Source organism: Neurospora crassa, linkage group V (assembly GCF_000182925.2).
Source record: "Neurospora crassa OR74A linkage group V, whole genome shotgun sequence".
Classification (NCBI taxonomy): Eukaryota; Fungi; Ascomycota; class Sordariomycetes; order Sordariales; family Sordariaceae; genus Neurospora; species Neurospora crassa.
This window is the reverse complement of record NC_026505.1, coordinates 714325-734487: the sequence shown is the minus strand read 5'-3', so window position 1 is coordinate 734487 and position 20163 is coordinate 714325. Positions and strand designations below refer to the sequence as shown.

At 53.0% G+C, this 20163-nt stretch overlaps 6 protein-coding genes across 6 annotated transcripts; 3 read left to right on the top strand and 3 right to left on the bottom strand.

The window, feature by feature from the left end:
• Positions 1-164: 164 nt before the first annotated feature.
• On the top strand, positions 165-2780 carry NCU08895 (PNS1). Its single transcript, XM_953740.3, has 2 exons — positions 165-1037; positions 1120-2780. Exons 1-2 carry the CDS (start codon positions 650-652, stop codon positions 2394-2396), a joined length of 1665 nt encoding a protein of 554 aa, XP_958833.1. The 5' UTR covers positions 165-649; the 3' UTR covers positions 2397-2780.
• Positions 2781-4248: 1468 nt separating this feature from the next.
• On the bottom strand, positions 4249-6325 carry NCU10184 (hypothetical protein; the record flags this gene model as incomplete). The annotated part of the gene is made up of 2 exons (XM_011396476.1): positions 4249-5643; positions 5971-6325. 2 exons carry the CDS (start codon positions 6323-6325, stop codon positions 4367-4369), a joined length of 1632 nt encoding a protein of 543 aa, XP_011394778.1. The 3' UTR covers positions 4249-4366.
• A 187-nt stretch (positions 6326-6512) lies between these two features.
• NCU10185 (tRNA isopentenyltransferase) lies at positions 6513-8013 on the bottom strand (the record flags this gene model as incomplete). Its single annotated transcript, XM_953741.2, has 2 exons — positions 6513-7874; positions 7960-8013. The coding sequence occupies 2 exons, from the start codon at positions 8011-8013 to the stop codon at positions 6513-6515; spliced, it is 1416 nt and encodes a 471-aa protein (XP_958834.2).
• Positions 8014-8644: 631 nt separating this feature from the next.
• NCU08897 (protein transporter SEC61 subunit alpha) lies at positions 8645-11177 on the top strand. The gene is made up of 3 exons (XM_953742.3): positions 8645-9028; positions 9131-10475; positions 10537-11177. Exons 1-3 carry the CDS (start codon positions 9019-9021, stop codon positions 10610-10612), a joined length of 1431 nt encoding a protein of 476 aa, XP_958835.1. The 5' UTR covers positions 8645-9018; the 3' UTR covers positions 10613-11177.
• A 614-nt stretch (positions 11178-11791) lies between these two features.
• lys-6 (lysine-6) lies at positions 11792-14739 on the bottom strand. Its single transcript, XM_953743.2, has 2 exons — positions 14497-14739; positions 11792-14406 (listed from the first exon to the last, which is right to left on the bottom strand). Exons 1-2 carry the CDS (start codon positions 14509-14511, stop codon positions 12067-12069), a joined length of 2355 nt encoding a protein of 784 aa, XP_958836.1. The 5' UTR covers positions 14512-14739; the 3' UTR covers positions 11792-12066.
• A 1501-nt stretch (positions 14740-16240) lies between these two features.
• Positions 16241-19802, top strand: NCU08899 (hypothetical protein). Its single transcript, XM_953744.2, has 4 exons — positions 16241-17126; positions 17185-17463; positions 17518-17949; positions 18010-19802. The coding sequence occupies exons 1-4, from the start codon at positions 16698-16700 to the stop codon at positions 19459-19461; spliced, it is 2592 nt and encodes an 863-aa protein (XP_958837.2). The 5' UTR covers positions 16241-16697; the 3' UTR covers positions 19462-19802.
• Positions 19803-20163: the final 361 nt, after the last annotated feature.

Below are 20163 nucleotides of genomic sequence, written 5' to 3'. Positions count from 1 at the left end.
TCTGAAAGCGACCGAATGCTTGTCCAACAGGCCTGAAAACGAGTGCCGAGAACATTCTGAAAATACCCAAGGGAAAAAAGATCTTGACGTCATTCGCTGTTCGGTTCCTTCACCTCTTGGCTTTTGCTTTTTTTGTCGCTTTGTGGTTCCTGGAGCTCGTGTGCCAAGTCGAGAAAAGCGCAATCAATGTCTCACACGACCTGGTTTGACTTGTGCTCATTTCCCTTCCCCCCCAAGGTCCAGCCAGGTCCCCCAGCCATCTCCATTCTGTCACCCAATGTCCCAACAACTGGTTGTTGTGTCAATCAATCAATCTAATTTCTCTCTCTCTCTCTTTCCCATTTCTCCCTCTTTCTATCTTTTCCCGGTACCTACCTAATCGTTAATTCGATCTTTCCATTCCGCCTTCCATCCTTATCAGTGGAGGTCGTGCGTGTTCTGGATTGGTGAACAGCGTTGCGGTCTGTTTACACGCAACTCGACAACCCGGCAACGAACTGGAGCTCCCTCCGTTCCTAGAAATATAAGCTTAAAACAGCTCCACCACCACGAGCTTCACCTTCTCCCCAGGACCTGAATTCCCACGTCAACAACAACACACAGCTCGTCCATTCAACTACTCGACGACAAACTCGAAGCCGCCGCAGCGATGAGCGGGCCACAGTATGGCGCCCAGCCTGGTGGCTACTACAATAACAACAACAACTACCCTCCGCCGCCGCCCAACTCGTACCAGATGAACCCCATGCCGACCGATGGTAACTACGGCCAGCAACCGCAGTATGGATATGGAGGAGGTCCACCGCCGCAGCAGTATGGAAATGGTTATGGGGATGGCGGGTACGCTCCGCCTCAGGGACCTCCGCCGAACGGGTCCAAACCTCCTCCGACCGATGGCTACGGCGGCCCCCCGCCCTCGTACGATGAAGTGTTCAAGGTCCAGAAGCCCAAGTACAACGATTGGTGGGCCGGGCTTTTGTTCCTGGCTACCGTTGCTGGATTCGTCGCGGTTTCGGCTATTAGTATTCATGGTTATGGTAGGATAATCTCCAATCTTCAATGTCAATATCTCAAAGTGTAAGACGATGTGAGATCCACTAACACATACACACACAACAGCCGACAACAGAAGTCAAAACAATGGCAGCCTCAACGGTCAACGCAACACCTTTGGTCTCACCACCCACACTATCTACCTCTTCGTCTGGGTCCTGATTTGCGCCATTGTCCTCAGTTATGCGTACATGTGGATGGCCCGCAAGTTTACCAAGCAGTTCATCTACGCCACCGGCATCCTCAACATTGTCATGGGCCTGGTTACGGCACTTTACATGTTATCTCGCAAGTACTGGTCCGGCGGCATCGTCTTTCTGATCTTCGTCGTCCTACAAGCCCTCTTCTTCTGGTCCTGCCGCTCGCGCATTCCCTTTTCGACCCTGATGCTCCAAACCGCCATCGATGTCTCCAAAGTCCACGGTCACGTCTACCTCGTCTCCGCTGTCGGCGGTGTTATAGGCACCCTGTTCGCCGCCTACTGGGCCATCACCCTCGTAGCCGTCTATGTCAAGTTCGAGCCGGACCCGAACAACGCCGCCTGCCGTAACGCCGGTGGGTGTTCCTCAGGCAAAGTCATTGGCCTGATTGTCTTCATCACCTTTGCCGGCTACTGGATTTCGGAGTGGCTGAAGAACACCATCCACACCACCGTCGCGGGCATCTATGGGTCGTGGTACTTCAACAGTCGCAACTACCCGACTAAGGTCACGCGCGGCGCCCTCAAGCGCTCGCTCACTTACTCCTTTGGCTCGATTTCTCTGGGATCTCTCTTCATCGCCATCATCAACCTGATCCGCCAACTCGCCCAGGCTGCTCAACAAAACGCCGCGCAGGAGGGCGACATCCTCGGAACCATTCTCTGGTGCATCTTTGGGTGTCTGATCGGCATCTTGGACTGGCTCGTCGAGTTCATCAACCGCTACGCCTTCTGCCACATTGCGCTCTACGGAAAAGCCTACTTTGCCGCGGCCAAGGATACATGGAAGATGGTCAAGGACCGGGGAATCGACGCTCTGATCAATGAATGCCTGATCGGCCCCGTGCTAACCTTTGGCGCTACTTTCGTCGCTTATGCGTGCGGTCTGATTGCGTATCTGTACATGGTGTACACTAAGCCGGCGTACAATGACGGAGGAGGATTCACACCCGTGGTGGTGGCGTTTGCTTTCCTGATTGGGTTGCAGGTGTGCAATGTGTTTACGACGCCGCTGACGAGTGGCATTGATACGATATTTGTGGCGATGGCGTGGGACCCTGAGGTGTTGATGAGGGATCATCCGGATTTGTATCACAGGATGGTGCAGGTTTATCCCCATGTTCAGGAGGCTATTCATGCATGATTTGGCCTCCTTCTGTGGTAGATGGGGGAATAATATTGGAGGAGGGGAAGGCAAGGAGAGTAGACGGAGGGGCCGCCCTCCAACTGGCGAAAAGAAAGGAGGGAGGGCGGGTACATGCCGTTCAAAACCTAGGAATGCCTATACGATACTATACCTGCTGTAACTTGTAATTCTTTGAAAGAGGGAGTTGGTGCGTCAGGAGGGTTTGATACCATAGGTAGAGGTAGCGAGTAGGAAGTTGGGTTGGTTGCATGGGAGGGGGTGAGGAGAACGATACCAGAGCAGAGCAGGAAACGAGAGACTACTAGGTAACAAGAACGAAGACGAGAGAAAAGAATAGTAGTAATAACAGAACCTAAAATGACTAATTTACACGTACCTACACTACTGATTGTCAATGTACTATGTATGCTAGTATGTTGCCATCTTGCCAGTTACTACGAGCCGTTCCGCCGCAATTGGTTACGGTAAGTAGAGATCCCTCACGCGGTGGTTGTTGGATAACTTGACGTTATCATACCTGTAACCACCTCTGTCTCTCTCTCTCTCTCTCTCTCTCTCTCTCTCTCAAAAGAGAGAAATTGGTCGTCTTCGTTCAAAACAATATGGAACAGTAATGAACAAGGCTCAGGACGGTTAACCAGGTACCTCTTCTACATATTTACCTCATATGAGTTTTGTAGGTAGAGTAGGCATCCGTCGCCTGTTATGTTATGGTAGGTAGGTAGACTCTATGGTAAGGCGATGGCTGAAAGGAAACATGTTACAAAAAACGTCTTTGCAGCACGACTGCTGCAGCACGACTGATGCAGCACGACTGAAAGTAGCCTTTCTAGGTAGGTACCATTTTTTTTACCTAGTGAAGTGAGTGAGTGAGTGAGTAAGTGTGACAGAGTGATGAGCTGCGGTTCTTCCTCTTTCAGGTTGGCACCAGCCATCCAGGTTTGGAGGGCGGATGGATAGATGGTAGGGTATCTATCTATCGATCTATCTATCTGTAGATAGGTAGGTAGGTAGGTAGGTAGGTACCTAGACTGAAAAGTCCGGCAAACACTATGAACACACTCCAATCTTCACCCTTCTATGATCCTACCTAGAGGTATTTAAATCACCATCTTCATCTCCATCTCTTGGTGATTGATTGTCTGATTTCGTCGCCCCTTCTTCTTCCCCACCGCTAGAGGAATCGGGACAGTAAAAAAAAAACCAGCTATTGCTTTGTTGCGTTGTTTGGTTTGGTCTAGTAGAACGTTTCGAAGCAAAGAAAAAAAGACGGGATGAAGGGGGGAAGAAATTAGGGAGAAAAAAAAAAAAAAAAAAAAAAAAAAAAAGAGAGAGAGAGAGAGAGAGAGAGAGAGAGAGAGAGAGAGAGAAATAAGCAGAGGGGGCAATGCGGTACTTGATTAAGAGCAGCGTTCGGCTTTCTCACAGGCGAATGTAGTAAGATTGAGTAGCATTGAAGGAGACGGACGGGAGACGTCAAATAGAGAGAGAGAGAGAGAGAGAGAGAGAGAGAGATAGACATAGAAGAAGACATCCGTTTATCAGAAGTTTCCGCGGCGTTCACGAAGTCCCTTGCCATCATTATCCCACATACCTACCTAGAGGTAGCTTCAACGGATGACAGTTTCTCGTCTTGGAAGGCTACCTTGAAGAGCTTCAAGTATTTCCTATTCAATGCTTGCTTGAAAAAAGAACTGAACTAACACATGGAGAAACAGACCAGTATCATATTGTGTTCTTGACTGAGAGTTTTTAGATACCTAAGTTGCGGACGCGAATGGTCCAAGCAATCAACCGGTGATGACATGTAAGGATCGAAAGAACAATCATTCGGGAACGAAAGGTTCGTCCATACTTTGATCAATTAAGCGTGTTCGCATCGCTGTCTCAGCTAACTAAGTACCTATATATTTCCAAAAGCTCGTCAGCAAAGTAATGAAATCACAGCGCTGTTTCTAAGCCTTCCCCTATACAGTAGTCGTACAGGTATCATCCCCTTCCGCTTCCGCTCCCACGTCCGCTGGTGTGTCTTCCAGGTCATATATATTTTCCTCGTCCGTTTGAGTGGTAATCTCCTCCGAAATCAACTTGTAAGTCTCAAAGTAACAAACATTTGTGAGAAACCATCTATTCCCCCAATACGTTGACACGTTGAAGACATACTCTTCACGTGTATATGGAATGTTTGCCGACATAAAGTCCTCATCAGGTGCTGGGCCGTTGTTAGCGGCCGTACTGAGCGGTGCGGACGACGATGCTGACGTGGGAATGTTTTTATTGCTTGTTGATGTTGGCGGCGGTGCCGTTGTCGTTGGCTTGCTAGAGGTGACTGTGCCTTTCTCTACGATCTCGGCCAGCTTCATCGAAACATAATTCCAGCAACCCCTCCTCCTAACAGCGGAAAAGCATAGCACAAACCACTGGTCATTTTGGATAGCACGTAGCGTTGGTCCTGCGGATCGCCTGGCTTCCTGTATTTCCGGTTGAAGTTTGGTCCATACCCTCCAAAAAATAGCCTCGATGAATGGGAACTTGGACCTGGCCAGCTCCTTCAGCCTCGAAAAGAAGACCATCTCCTGCCACATAAGGAACGCTACCATGTTCGACGCGGACGAGTACGGGATGTGGTAGGCGAGCATAGCCCGACGGAGGTATTCCATTTCATCCATGGAGATGCGAATCTCCAGTATCTGCACATCTGCACCACCAGCGAATTTGGCGGCGTCAACGGCCCCAACGCGCTTGTCGAGCCGGTGCACAGCCCACTTGTACTTAGCCAGCGCGTGCTCGGGGTTACACGTGAAAAAGACGAGGTCTGCTCTTTTGTGAGCTCTTCTCCGCGGCATCACGGAAGCCACTCTGTCTTGGGGGTCGCCGTCGCCGGTAACATTGTTATAGAGAAAAGGTTCCCGCTCGGGCTCTCTGGATACTTCTACCAAGCTGTCGATGTTGGACAACCCCACAGGGCCGAGATTACCGGAGCTAGATACTCTGATGTTCTTGAGCTGCGTACCGGTCACGACTTTGTACAATATCAAGTGGTCCTGTGTTGTACGTCTTTCGCTGTCCTTGCGAACAGTGCAGGCGCAAGGAGGAGCATCCGGCGGTCCTCTGAGCCCTGCGAGAAATGTAGATTCGAGAACTGGTTCTCTGTAGGGAAGATCCTTTGCGGTGTAGAAATCAGGCACCTCGTCTTCATCTTTGTCTGGGCGGCCCTTGTGCGCCAAGAGTGAGATGGGCTCATCTATGTTCCATTTGCTTTGATGCTAGCGAGCCAGGAACAGGCTTAGCTTGGTTGAGGGTGACGAGGATAAAGGGGGAACGTCCCAGTCGAGATGTCCCCATATCCGAGCAGTTCTTTCCCTGGAGGTGGTGTATATTTCTACCAACAAGTCCCAACGCTGTCGCAGGGTGTCTTCAATCCAGTAGTTGCAGGATTCGGTTAGACGTTGGGTGCGGAAACAAGGGTCCATGATCATGTTCACGAATTGTTGGGAGAGACCATGGGCGTGAAGGACTCGTCTCCATTCGTTATCATCATCGTTGAATTTGTTGAGGGTTGGAATCCCACCGGCAACGTCGGGAAGACGAAAATAGGTCAAGATGACGTCGCGGAATTCAAAGATGCCTGGCCTTCTGTTGCTGTGAAGGTAGAGCCATTGTTGCCACAGCTGGTCGGCCATCTTGTTACTGAAGCCAAGCCAGATGAGCGCTTCCCGTGAAATGATAATCATTGGTATCTTGAGCATATCGGACGGCTTTGCTGGGGATCTGCGGAGGGCATGTGAGAGATCATTGTGGCTAAGGAAGCAACCTTTGTGCAGTTCATGATATCCAATCTCATGGTTCAGATTCAACAGGCCGTACTCTTGCAGGCCACGGGCGTCCTCCTTGGTCAGAACGAACCATGAACGATCGTTCGACATTGCGCGCCACTGTCAGAAAAGGAAAAATTGATATCAATGTAGAGATATGTAGAAGGCAGCAATGGGAGGTGTATCCAAAGAGTATGGGGCTGATTTGGTGGAAAGATTGGGGAACGGTGAGAGAATTGTGGGATTTATGCCCACGGGTATCATTTGAAATTGGCTCATCCAGCAACGCAGCTTCCGACTAGGGCTTTGGGACCTGCCCATCAGAATCATCAGCATCGACATCATCGTCTGTTCCTTCTTCCACTTTATCACCTTTCGCCACTCCCCTGGTCGGCCAGCCCTCTGCCTGCCTTCTTGCCCACTTGACTGCCTTCTGGTGCTTCTTGCTCTTGAGGTGCTTCTGCCACTGTTCTTCAATTCTAAACTCCTTCCCGCACACCTCACATGTCTTGTTGCATATTGTCTCGGGTCGGTTGCTCCTTTCCAACTGCTCGGCCAACACCTCTCTTGCAGTGTCCGACAAGTCTTCTGGTCGCGGCAGCGGCTGATGGGCAAGATGTTTGGCTAGAAGAGAACTTCCTTTCTCGGCTACTTCAGAGTGCCAATGGGAAATGTTGGACGAGTCCAAGAGATAGAAGTTGGATAGAAGATTCTCTTCCTGAAGGGCTGCAATGGTCTTTCGAGCAATCCACCTGATTTGGTATTTTGCGTACTGGCGGGTTGCTGTCTTGGTGTCCTCGATTCCTTGTTGCTTGAGTTTTTCCAGTGCGGCTTGTGGAGTGTCGGTTTCGGTAGACTTGACAGCTGATAAATATGATTCGAATTGGCGGAACCCGATGGACTGCCAGATGCCCTTGGTGCGGTCGACAGTGTCACCTGCTGCGAGACGGCGCTGCAAATAGTCGTAGACTGACGATGTTTCGTCCAAAAGACCATTGGCTACCATCTTGTCTACACGCTTGTCAAGGCGCTCGTTGAGCACATCGGGCTTGGCGTAGAGCCAGAAGAGAAGCAAATTCCAGGGACTCGGTGGCTGCTCTGCGCGCTTGGCCTCTTTCCGAGCGCGTTGTTCGGCATAAATGTCGGAGGCGCGACGGCCAGTGCTAAGGTAGATCTCGAGCGAGTTGCGAATCTTGCGAATGTCTTTGGGGTGCCATCGCTCGGCCATGACTGGGTCGACTTCTTGTAGCTTGGCCAGCATGACCTCGGCGGATTCGCGAAGAATTGGGTGCTGACTTGCGAGTTCGTCCCGTGTAGCTTTGGCGGCGGCTGTCTCTGATTCTTCGGTCGTCGCAGGATCCGACTCAACCAGCTTCTCGTCGAACAGCAGGCCGTCGAGGTAGTACGAAGTTCCTCCTACTACAATGGGCAGCTTTCCCCTCGACCTGATGTCCGATATAATTCTCGTTGCTTCGCGTTTCCAGCTGGTGACAGACCATGGTTCCTCGTCCAGTCCAATGTTGCCGAGGAGGTAATGGGGGATGCCGCGCTGTTCTTCGGGAGTGAGCTGGTTGGTGATGATGGGTAGGCCTCGATACATTTGCATGGCGTCGACGTTGATGATTTCGCCATTGAATCGGGTCGCTAGTTCCACGGCAAGCTGGAGCCATAATCATTGTGATCAGCGCACTGGGCAATGGTGAACAAATGGCTGGTGAAGTAGATCATGGAGGTAGCTGTCGTACATCAGACTTGCCGGTGCCCGTGGACCCGTAGATGACAACCAGAGGGTCTGCCATTGTTGCTGTGCGAAAGACGGAACGGATGGCCTGGGAGAATACTGGAATGGTCCACCTCATTGGCCTTTATTGGAGAAGTGTGTCGAGGTGCTGAGGCGCATTGCATCAAAGCGTGGACGAAATGGGAAAAAAGAAAACAAACATAAAAAAGTTCAAGATTGGGATTGAATTGGCAATTGACCCCGGCAGGCATCCACCCCACCATGGAAGCCCACCTTCAATCGCAAGTGGAAAGTTCCCTTGACACACGGATTGTTGTCGATAAGAGAAATAAATGGCATCCACACGCTGACTCCTAACCCCTGCCTACCACTACGGCTGTCCCTGCGGCTGTCCAGGGCTTCCCCAACGATTTGGATTCCAGTTTCAACAAGGGGCGGCTGGACAGTGGAGGGATCAAGATGCCTTCCTTCGATTGTGGACAGCGGCCCGGATGTTGCCTGCCGAAGAAGCTTCCCGCTCCTCGTTCTGGGTGTGAGCTAGGGAGGTCACTTGGAGCTGGAACGAGCTTTTGACGTTTCTGCAGGGGCGGGGAGAGAGAGAACAACCTCCAGCGGGAACTGAAGGCTGCCCTGGCTGGCCATCGATGCAATTCGCGTCTATCATTGGTTACAAGTCACGTGGAGTGGGTCTCTTTCCAAGCACACTAGACTTAGGTAGCACCAAGCCAGCAACCGGGACCCTCCAAATTGGACACATCACACTTGGGCGACTTTTTGGACAGATCTCGCGACGACGCACCGCCTTCCGCCTTCCGTGTCCCTCGGCCAGCTTCCACTTTCCACACTTCCACCCGACTTCCAGGACACTTCTTTTAATCGCCAACTCCTCCTCCTCCTCCACCACCACCCTTCCTTCCACTTCCTTTCCTTGCTTGATCCTTCAACGCAGCGCCGACAACACTCTCTGCGCTTCCAACTCTACAAAGGGCTGTTGTCGCCCGTTTAATCTAATCTTCCTTCTTTTTACCCTTTTCTTCTTCCTTCACACACGCCATTGCCCATCATGAGTTCCCGTAAGTTGTTCGGTCATCGACGACCATGTTGAACACGCGCGTAGGCGCGTTGGCCATGCCAGACTGTCCCGTAACTAACCTCACCTCCCGCCCGCCATGCAGTACGGTTCCTCGATCTCGTCAAGCCCTTCGTGCCGTTCCTCCCCGAGGTTCAGCAGCCCGAGACCAAGATCCCCTTCAACCAAAAGTTGATGTGGACCGGCTTGACCCTGCTCATCTTCTTGGTCATGAGCCAGATGCCCCTCTACGGCATTGTCTCGTCCGACACGTCCGATCCGCTATACTGGCTGCGTATGATGATGGCGAGTAACAGAGGTACTCTGATGGAGCTCGGTATCACCCCCATCATCTCGTCCGGCATGGTCTTCCAGCTCCTCGCCGGCACCCACATGATCGACGTCAACCTCGACCTCAAGGCCGATCGCGAGCTCTACCAGACGGCCCAGAAGCTGTTCGCTGTCATCCTCTCCATCGGCACCGCCACTGTCTACGTCTTCACCGGTCTCTATGGCCCTCCCAGCGACCTCGGTGCCGGTATCGTCTTCCTTCTCATCCTCCAGCTCGTCGTTGCCGGCATGATTGTCATTCTCCTCGATGAGCTCCTCCAGAAGGGCTATGGCCTCGGCAGCGGTATCTCGCTGTTCATTGCCACCAACATCTGCGAGTCCATCATGTGGAAGGCCTTCTCCCCCACCTCCATCAACACCGGCCGTGGCCCCGAGTACGAGGGTGCCGTCATTGCCCTCTTCCACCTCCTCATGACCTGGGACAACAAGCAGCGTGCTCTTTACGAGGCTTTCTACCGCCAGAACCTCCCCAACATCATGAACTTGCTCGCCACTCTCGTCGTCTTCGCCGCCGTCATCTACCTCCAGGGCTTCCGCGTCGAGATCCCCGTCAAGTCTTCGCGCCAGCGTGGTGCCCGTGGCTCTTACCCCATCCGCCTCTTCTACACCTCCAACATGCCCATCATGCTGCAGTCCGCTCTCTCCTCCAACGTCTTCCTGATCAGCCAGATGCTCTACTCTCGCTTCTCCGAGAACCTTCTGGTCCGTCTTTTCGGCGTCTGGGAGGCCAAGGAGGGCACTGCCCAGCTCTCTGCCGTTTCCGGTCTTGTCTACTACATGAGCCCCCCTCTCAACTTCAAGGACGCTCTCCTCGACCCCATCCACACCGCCGTCTACATCGCCTACATGCTCACTGCCTGCGCTGTCTTCTCCAAGACCTGGATTGAGGTTTCCGGCTCCAGCCCCCGCGATGTCGCCAAGCAGCTCAAGGACCAGGGTCTCGTCATGGCCGGCCACCGCGAGCAGAGCATGTACAAGGAGCTCAAGCGTATCATCCCCACTGCTGCCGCTTTCGGTGGTGCCTGCATTGGTGCTCTCTCTGTTGCCAGCGACCTCATGGGCGCTCTTGGCTCCGGTACCGGTACTCTCTTGGCTGTCACGTAAGTTTTTGTCACCTGATTACGGATAAATGACCAATTTGCTAACATTTCCCCTCTCCAGTATCATCTACGGCTACTTCGAAATTGCCGCCAAGGAGGGTGATCTTCAGGGCATGAAGGGTATGATCATGGGTTAAAGATCCAGATCTATGCTTTGGTATCATCTCAAGAGGTAGTAAAGACCTCGAATCAGGTTAGCCATGATGACGAAGGCAATCCTCAACACGGGTTTGCCGGGCTGGCTACCTGATGGTACTACATGTGGAATATAATGAGTGGAAAGAAATCAAGATAAACCTACGTTGTGTTGTGTGTTTGTGTAACTCAAATGTGTATTATACTACCTCGGGAAAAACCAAAGGGTCCACAAAAAGGGTGGCGTCTTTATGAGCACTTGCTAAAAGCGAGCGGACGGATGGGGCGGGGTTAAGGAAGACAATGGTTGCTATCTTTATCTTGCCCTCAATATATTGGATGTATAACATGAATAACGAATGGCAACAACAAATCGAGGGGCAGCCAGGCCTGCCGTGGGATGGTGGTTGGACGTAGTGATTACATTGAGGCCATTGCTTCCATGCTGCTCGAGGGTTTGTCCAAGAGCTCCTTGGCCCCCGTGTTGCTGATTTGACGTTTGACAGATAGTATGGAAGCACATATGCACAAATACCAAAGGCACTGTCTTGATATTATGTTTTTTTTGTCCTCTTCTTTTACTTGCCGCTAAACTACAGGACTTTATTCAACCCGGCCCTCGGCTTTGTTGTTACTCTGCTCTTGGCTTGAAAGGAGAAAAAGGCTATGCATGTCTAAATTTCAGCAATTATGGTACACCGCGAAACTCCGAGGGACTCTCTCTGCTGTCACCTTTCCATCCTCGAAACATCATTCAGAGTTGACCCCTTTTTTTAATTCTTTACCTCTGCCGACGGGGTGTGGTGTCTGTACTTCGGAGTTTTCTCTACTAACTGCCTGCCATCAACACAAGTGTATTACCCAAGCTACCTGATGACGAGGTTTTTTGGGGGATTGGAGACACAATAATGGACTTTGGCCGCGTGGTATCGGCCTTGGGAGGGGAGAAGGGCGTTGTGGAAGGTGCAATGGTGTATATGATGGATTCTGCTGCAGTATTTAGTAGGTCTAACCAGTGGTCACGGTGAAGAAACCGTAGGTTAGTTAGCCTGATCAAACCAGGAATCCACTCACTCACTCCCTTCTACCTAGGTACTCTACCCATAACCGTGAGCAACGCCCAAAAAAAACGAGTTGCACACCCATTCACCCACTTCTTGGTTCTACTTGAAAACAAACAACCGAACTTTTTCAATTACGTCCTGTGAAATCAGAAGAGATCTGCATAATTTAGGATGGTGTGATACAAGGGATATCATTTCTGAATTTTTTTTTTTTTTTATTCTTTGTGTCTCCTTCTTCTTCTTCAAATCTAGGTATCCCATCTACTTACTATACCTCTACTACCGGGAACTATGCTGTACCTCCCCTGTACTGTACCGTCCCGTAAGGTACTTTTTATCTATCCAGTCACTCATCTAGGTACCCTACAATTGAACTGAAAAAGGCAGAGAGATCAAGCCTCAATCTGACTCTTGACCCACTTCTCCAATCCTCCCCTGGCAATAATCTCCTGCACATTCGGCGGCAACTCGCCCACCTTTTGCTCCCACTTCTTGCCTGACGCCTCTTCGACAACCACCTTGCTGCGTCGCACATCCCACGTCAACTTCCACCCGGTGCGTCTAGTAGCCACCTTGTCGCCGAATTCTTCACGGAGTCGCTGAACCAGCTTGGGCACCTCGACGCCCATCAGCGCGTTGTTGATGGAGTTCCTGCTAAAGATGTTGCCGAAACTGCCGCTGACCACCAGCGGGATTTGCTTTGCTAGGATGGCGGTCGCCGCTTGCTCACGCGAGGAACCGCAGCCAAAGTTGAAGCCTGTCACGAGAATGTCGCCGGCGCGCGCGATGGAGCCAAAGGAGGCATCGTAGTTCTCCATGCAGACTTCGGCCATCTTGGCCGGGGTGATGTTGTCCTGGTAGGTGTATTTGCCGGGGTAGATGCCGTCCGTGTTGATGTTGTCGGCGTCGCAGAAGATGATTTCGCCGGAAATGGCTTCGGGGAAGCCGGGGAGGATTTCAGTGAGGGATTCTTCTTCCGACGACGAAGAAGAAGAAGAAGAAGAAGAGGTGGACTCGGGAGTGAGGCCAGCCTCGGCGTTGGCGATGAGCGACTCGGCCTCGGCAATGATCTTGTCGAGAGCGTCTTCAATGGACATGGCCTTGTCTTGCTCAACGACACCGTTGCCTTCGCCGATGATTACCTTCTCGACACCCTCGGGCTTTTGGTACCAACCGGGACCGGCGATCTTGCCCTTCAGAGCAGAAGCAGCGACGACTTCGGGCGAGGCGAGGTAGGCCTTGGCGTCGGTGGAACCCATGCGGCCCTTGAAGTTACGGTTGGAAGCAGAGATGCCGATCTCACCGGGCTCCAACAGACCGGTGCCCAGACCGATGCAGGGGCCGCAGCCGGAGGGCAAAGGCTCGGCGCCAGCATCGAGAAGGACTTGCCAGTCGCCCGAGTCTTCGGCTTGCTTTTGCTCGAGGAGGGAGGCGGCGGCGATGTAGAACTTGACGCCGGGAGCGACCTTGGGGATGACACCGTTGTTGTCAGCAGCGGCGTCCTTGAACACGCGGGCGGCGGCGGCGATGTCGGAGGCGCGCGAGTTGGTGCACGAGACGAGGTACGCCTTGTCGAGCTTGAGGTTTTGGGCCTCGAGGTCCTTGAGGGGAGTAGCGATCTTGACGGAGTTGGGGCCGGCGACGAAGGGGGAGAGGGTGGACAGGTTGAGGTAGAGCTGTTTGGCGTAAGTGGCGCCGGGGTCGGCAACCAGAGGGTTCTCGAGAAGGGCGTCGATCTTGGCGTGGGTGAACTTGGCCTTGTCGCCCAGCTCGGGGTGTTCCATGGCGGTGACGGTGGCCTTGGCGCGCATCCAGGAGGCCAGGACGGCGTCGATGGGGAAGAGACCGGAGAGGGCGCCCCATTCGGTGGTCATGTTGGCGATGGTCAGGCGGTCGTCGACGGGGATGGAGCGCATGGTTTCTTCGGCACCGGTGAACTCGATGGCGTGGTTGAGCACGTCGTCGTTGTTGAATAGGCCGCACAAAGCAACGATCACGTCCTTACCCGTGACACCGGGCGGGAGCAGACCGGTGAAGGTGACCTTGGCGATGGGCGGGATCTGCCACCATGTCTTGCCGGTAGCCCAGATGGAGGCCGCGTCGGTACGCACCATGGGCGTGCCCAGGCAGCCAACACCGCCGTACATGTTGCTGTGCGAGTCGGAGGCGACAGTGACGGTGCCCGGCCACGCGTAGCCCTCTTCAACCATGATCTGGTGGCCGATGCCCCGGCCGGCAGGGTAGAAATCGACGCCGTGCGTGTTGGCGAACTCCTCGATCTGGCGGTACTTTTTGAGGTTGGCCTCGCTCTTGTTCTGCACGTCGTGGTCGAGGGTCATGACGACCTGGCGGTTGTCGTGGATCTTGGAGGCGCCGATGGACATGAACTTCATGGCGACGGGCCACGAGTTGTCGTGGGTCATGCAGTGGTGAGGCTGGAGGGTGACATAGTCGCCAGACTTGACCTTCTTGCCGGGAGCGAGGCCGACCGAGTAGCGCTGGACAATCTTCTCGGTCAAGGTCTGGGGCACCTGGGGGACGACCTTGGGGAGGGTCGAGGAGGCCAGATTCTCGAGCTGCGAGGGGAAGGCATCTTGAAGACGGCGCGAGGTGGTGCTGTAGTAGGAACCGGAGGCGGCGGCGGCGCGGACACTGCGGACAGAGGTGGTTCTCGAGGCGGCTGCAAGGAATTGACGGGGGGCTCTGCTGGCAGCCACGGCCAGGGCTCTTCTCTGGAAGTGGGTAAGGAAGTCTGTTGTTAGTCGCGATGCCAATGGCAATGTCGATGGCAATTTTGAGGGTAAATGGGACTGTAAACGTACCACGGGGTGAATCATGATGGACCAGCTATCACGACTTGCAACTGACCATGGCACTGCCGGACAGACTAGAATTGCAATTGGGTGTTGGGAAATAGATGCAACCCCAATTGGAGCCGACGGCAGATTGGAAATCGGGTCACAACGACTCGTTCAACAACTGGGGATGGGCCAGCAGTCACAGTCAGTAGGTAGTGGAGTCCGGGGATGCCATGGATAATGGCCCGGCCGGGGGAGGGTGGCGATCCCGGCATTGAAAATATTTTGTGGGGGGCTCCGGCACCGGCCGTCTTGACACCCGTCGTTGCGCACGTCAGGCACCGACGTCTACATTGAGCCAGGGAGGTACGTACATGTACCACAGAGGAGGAAGTGACAGCATTACAGTACAGTACACTAGTGTAAAATCCTAGAGCGCGCTTATCTTATCTCCACACTCACCTTGTATGGATCGATGTTAACTCCGCGAGGAATCCGAAAAGAATCGGCGTTTCCGCTGGGCGGCCATCGTATTCTTATTCGCTGTCAGGTGCCAAGTACTAACTTTGTTCAGAATAACCTCACACACCAGCGCTGTCGTCTGACATTGTTTATCTTTGAAGTTCTCTGAGCTGTTCGAGGAGCCTTTGTACATAGTACACTTCCCTATAAGTAGACTTACACGTAAATTTGAAAACACCTCATCTCATGCCGAATGAATCAAGGAAAAGGTCACAGTACATTACGCGCACATATGTACGGCATGTCACGCACCAACTTGTACGCGGATAAGTACCGTACTCTACATGTGCCAGAAGTGCCCAGGGCGGTAATTTTCGATTCCAGGTTGAACCCCAGGGACCGACCCTTCAGGGCTGAACTTGGTCCCCTTTTCGCGCTTAGTAATGAAATAAGCACGAGCCACCTGCCACAAATTGATCCCAGATCGGTTGACTGCACAAATCGAGACTGGACGGTGCAGTCAAAGCGCTGCTCGGCGCCGGAAAGTCCAGCACCCGACTGCCGATGCACCTCACTGGGGCTTCCAATATTGTTCCATCAAGTGGAAGTCCAATGACGAACCATATGCACACAATACAGCACATCGTTTAGGTTTGCTGAACTGGCTGCCAAAGGATCCAATGGTGCCGTGATGCCGACTTTTTCTCCATTTTATTTATTCTCCAATGGCTGATTAACGCCGCCACGAGCGTTCAATACATACCACGTTCCGCCAGTTCAGGTTGGCAAACTCGGCTGAAAGTGTGTTTAGTTTGGAGCTGCTTTTCAGCCTCTTACACCCGACTACTCATTTTTTTCCCCATTGTGTCCACTCTGCTGCTCGGTTTCGCTTTTTACCGAAGCCCAGACTGCCCTGACGCCAAGATGCCAAGACGAGCCCCTACCCACCCGACCACTATGTACCATTGCTGTGGTCACTGGTGAATAACAAGGGGACGGAGGCGGTACAGGTACCGGATGGTCCCTCATCGATGGGTGACGGAATGCGGGAGTTCCATTTCCATTCATGTCAGTCACCTCCAACTTCCAGGCCAAGAAGCCGACGTCGTATTATTCTCTTGAGGTAGTTTCTGCTGCCTGTCGGTCTGACTGAAGTTCTGAACAGTACCAGACACAACACAGTCAGCATTGAAACTTTGGTTCCCTTCACATTCTCAGGATTCGTGTGGGAGTCGGTGGGAGTCACGGAATTGGAGAAACTGAAGAACGAAGAGAAAAGAGTGAGTGCTCGTCAACCGCTAAGTGGAAGGTACCATTGGTTGTACCCATTGTCCTAAAAGGCAGGCACCAATCCAGGCCGACAAATCATCGGAGACTTTCCCGACCATCGAGGTACTCGCGGCCTTTCACATTCTTTTCCTTTCCACTTCATTTCAATTCACTTTTACACCCTCACTCTGAGTCTCAACGCTAACTTGAGTATTTCTCATCTTGGCTCAGCCTCTTTGCTACATCATCAAGTACATACATATTGGACTGGGAATTGGTTTATTTGCGTTTCTTGGACCTGATATTATCCCCACACACCCACCCACCCACCACCACATAGCTGTTTTCTCGCTTCCGATCGGACCTCACCCGTTGGCCTCTCTTCAGTTCGTTCTCTTACCGGGGTACATCTCCCATAGAGATGCTCGCACCATCTCTACTGCCAAACTATTGCGGCATCAGTACCACCGGCACTCACCGACCCGGCAGCAGTCATGGGCCCTTACCAAGACGTGCCCATGGCCCTTCGGCCCTCTGTCTCGGGGACGGATCCAGGGGTTCCAATGGCTTCTTCAGGGGCTGACCTATCCGCCCAGTCAGCCCCTCCTCCACAACCAGCTCCAGTGTCTACAGCAGCTCAACCTCCGTCTCAGACGCAACAACCTCAAGTCTCAACGCCATCTCAGCCTTCATGGGGCCAAACTCCAGGCTCAGGAGAATCCCAATGGGACCAGTCTCCAGCCCAATTGGAGTCTCCATGGGATCAAGCCCCAAGTCAGCCTCCCTCGCATGATCAACCTCAGAATGGTCACCCTCAGCAACAACTGCGCCAAGCCAAGTCGCCCCGTATTCTCGCTTGCCAGCTATGTCAAGGAAGAAAGATCAGGTGCAATCGAGTGTTCCCCTGCGACAATTGCAAGAGGGTTGGCTGCCCCACCTAATTCGACCATCTTGCCGAAGCATGCTAACCTTACCTCGCAGTCCAATGTTCCATGCATACCCAGTAAACCGGCCCCCCTCAGGAAACGTCGGCCACCACACCAAGCGCTCCAGGAAAAGCTGGCTGCCGTGACGGAGAAGATGGAGCAAATGAGGCGTGAAATGGATGCTGCGAAAGCGAGTGGCCAGGGTCTGGCTATTCCCGCCACACCCGCACCCACCACCACTTCTTCTTGGGATTCCAAGGGAAACCCGAGACTAATCCAGGAGGAGGGCGGTGTTCGTTTCATGGACTCCCTGTTGGGCACCATGTACCAAGAGGTATGTCGTCATCTCTGCGTTTAGGTGTCTTCCGGCTTACCAACATGTATACAGCTAGGGGAAATAAGAGCCATGGTGGACACCTCGCCAGACGATGGCTCAGATCTGATTCTCGGGGCCGACACTCCGACCTTTGATCCCATGTCTTCCTGGCCTCAACCCGGTGCTGTTTGGCAGCTCTGTGACATTTTCTTCCAGAGAGTCAACCCCTTAATGAAGATCATCCACAGGCCGACACTGGAGAGATATGTCGCGGAAGCTTCTAGTGGACCATTCGGGCTTCGTCCCAACATACGAGCCTTGTTCTTCTCCATCTTTCTCATGGCGATCGTGTCTTTGGATGCAGACGAGTGTGCGCAGCGGCTGGGCTACCACAGAGAGCAGGCTCTTCAGGATTTTGCTCAAGGTGCTCGTTTGACATTTGTACGAATGGGCTTCCTTAGCACGAACGACCTGACTACTCTCCAGGCATTTACTCTTTACTTGGTATTTCATCCCTCGAGACGCTGTTCATCGATTTTGAAGTCGCAATGCTGACGATTACAGACATCGCTCCAAGGGCGATCCAATCCTCACGCCACTTGGGTCCTGCTTGGCACTGCTATACGCCTGGCTCGAAAGTTGGGTCTTCACGTCGATGGCAAACGATTAGGGTTGCCACCTCTCGAAACCGAGATGAGAAGACGGCTTTGGTGGCAGCTTGTCGTGCTCGATGCCAAAACCGCAACAATATCCGGCTTCAAGTCTGCGGCGGTTGTGCGAGACTGGTCCACCGAACTCCCCAGAAACCTTGAAGACACCGACATGCATCCCGACGCCAAAGAGGACTTTGTAGAACGCGACGGCCCCACCGAGATGATCTTCTGCCTCATGTCCTATAAAGCCACCGATTTCCTCCTCACCAGTGGGCAGGATTTTGAAGGTGTCATGATCGCGGCCGACCTCCCAGGCGGCCAAGCCCCTGGTTCCGACGACCAACGTCACCGCCGCACCGTCGAACAACTAGCGCTCGAGTTGTCAGCGTTCACGGACCGCTACCACTTGCACCCCGCCAACGGCCCGGTGCATGCCCTGGCCTTCAAGTTCAAGGAATTTTTCATCAAGAAACTCTGCAGTGCCAAACCTCAACCCCCTCCCACTTCTGACCAACAAGGCTTCAACGATGTCGACCGCGCTTTCAGGCTAGCCATCATCGACCTCGAGCACCACGAACTCAATATGCTCAACGACGACCCCGCCTTCTTCTGGTTTTCGCGCGTGTACTTCCAGCCATTCAACTTCATGTATGTCGTCTCGCAGCTGTGCCAATTCCAGGCCCCGTCCGCCAGTGATAAGCACATGGAGACAGCAAGCGCCAAGACCGACCTAATTGATCGCGCCTGGCGGCAAATCTCGTTTGTTTATCGACTCAATCCCGACCTATTCGACACGTCAAACCGGCTGTACTCACAAATTGCTCGCAAAGTCCTCGAAGCTTGGCAGAAAAGGTCTGAAGCGCTGCTTAGGCAGACGGGGACACGGCCACCTGCTCCGCCCTACGTCGAAAAACTTGCGAACATCCTGGGTAACAATAACATCAACAGCGGCTCTTTGGGAGGAACACGAACAGACACAGGGACAATACCAACGGCCACGACATTGGCCCCAACGGCAGGAACTGGGCTTGCCGGTGGTAATGACACGTCGTCGCTCATGCCCGGGCCTTCTGCTGGTACAGGTCCGGGCGCCGCTTCTGTCCCCACCACGCATGCACTGGGCCAAGGGCAAAGGCCAGAACCGCCGCCGTTCATGGAAGGTGTCGTCAATTATATGGACCCGAACATGGCCTTTGCTGGAAACATGTGGGGAGATGATGGGTTTGGTGATCAATTCCAGCAGCCTCAGATGCCGATGATGGACATGATGGAGGATGCAACGACTGGTATGATGTACAGCGGTCCGCCTTATTATTATCCGGATACGGAAGGAGACGGGGAGCCGTCTAGGGGAATGTGGTGATGCGGTGGGGTGGTGGTGAGGTGATAGCCATTGAGCCTCTCTACCCATCGTCGGTCGGCCTTTCGCCTTGTGTACGAGTGTCGAAGCCAGGTTGTACGGCACGGTTCTCCATCAGCGTTGGAACATGATACCCTGGATTCCTCTTTCCTTTTTTGTTCACTTTGGTTTTAGCATCGCATCGCCCCTCAGCTCATTTGTAGTCTTTACCGGGGGACATCTTTTGGGGCCGGAGTTGTAGGGTATATGTAAGAATAATTATGTCCACTCACTCCGTGTGCCTCTTTGTCATAGGTCTTCTTGGAAATAAATAGATCAAACAAGTATCAAGATGAACAAAACGGCGTAACATGTACTCTGGCGTGACCTTATCTGCAGTGACGCCCTAGGTGAGAAAAGAGTACAGATACTAATACATCGGCTTCCTAGTGTCATAGTAATCACTGACATACCTCAGGTGTCTTTCAGCCCAGAGAAGTAAAATGCCAATTGACTTGTACACAAATTTGTTTGTTAACTTCTCTTCTCTCTAGTATTGGCTCCCAACTTGACGGGATGAACCGCCGGACGGGGGCTTGGGGTTCACAAGTGTTTGCTGCACGGCCTGCCCAAGATTCCGGGTCGGTGCTGCAGTCTTTTTGGCAGCGCCACATGAGCGCTTTGAACCGCTGCCGGGAAACCTGCCGCTCACACTAACTTGGTTTG

Coding starts and splice junctions, on each gene's coding strand:
- NCU08895 (XM_953740.3), top strand. CDS start 650: ATGAGCGGGCCACAGTATGGCGCCCAGCCTGGTGGCTACTACAATAAC. Junction 1,038..1,119: donor TATTAGTATTCATGGTTATG/GTAGGATAATCT, acceptor CACACACAACAG/CCGACAACAGAAGTCAAAAC.
- NCU08897 (XM_953742.3), top strand. Junction 10,476..10,536: donor GGTACTCTCTTGGCTGTCAC/GTAAGTTTTTGT, acceptor TCCCCTCTCCAG/TATCATCTACGGCTACTTCG.
- NCU08899 (XM_953744.2), top strand. CDS start 16,698: ATGGGCCCTTACCAAGACGTGCCCATGGCCCTTCGGCCCTCTGTCTCG. Junction 17,127..17,184: donor CCTGCGACAATTGCAAGAGG/GTTGGCTGCCCC, acceptor CTTACCTCGCAG/TCCAATGTTCCATGCATACC. Junction 17,950..18,009: donor AGGCATTTACTCTTTACTTG/GTATTTCATCCC, acceptor TGACGATTACAG/ACATCGCTCCAAGGGCGATC.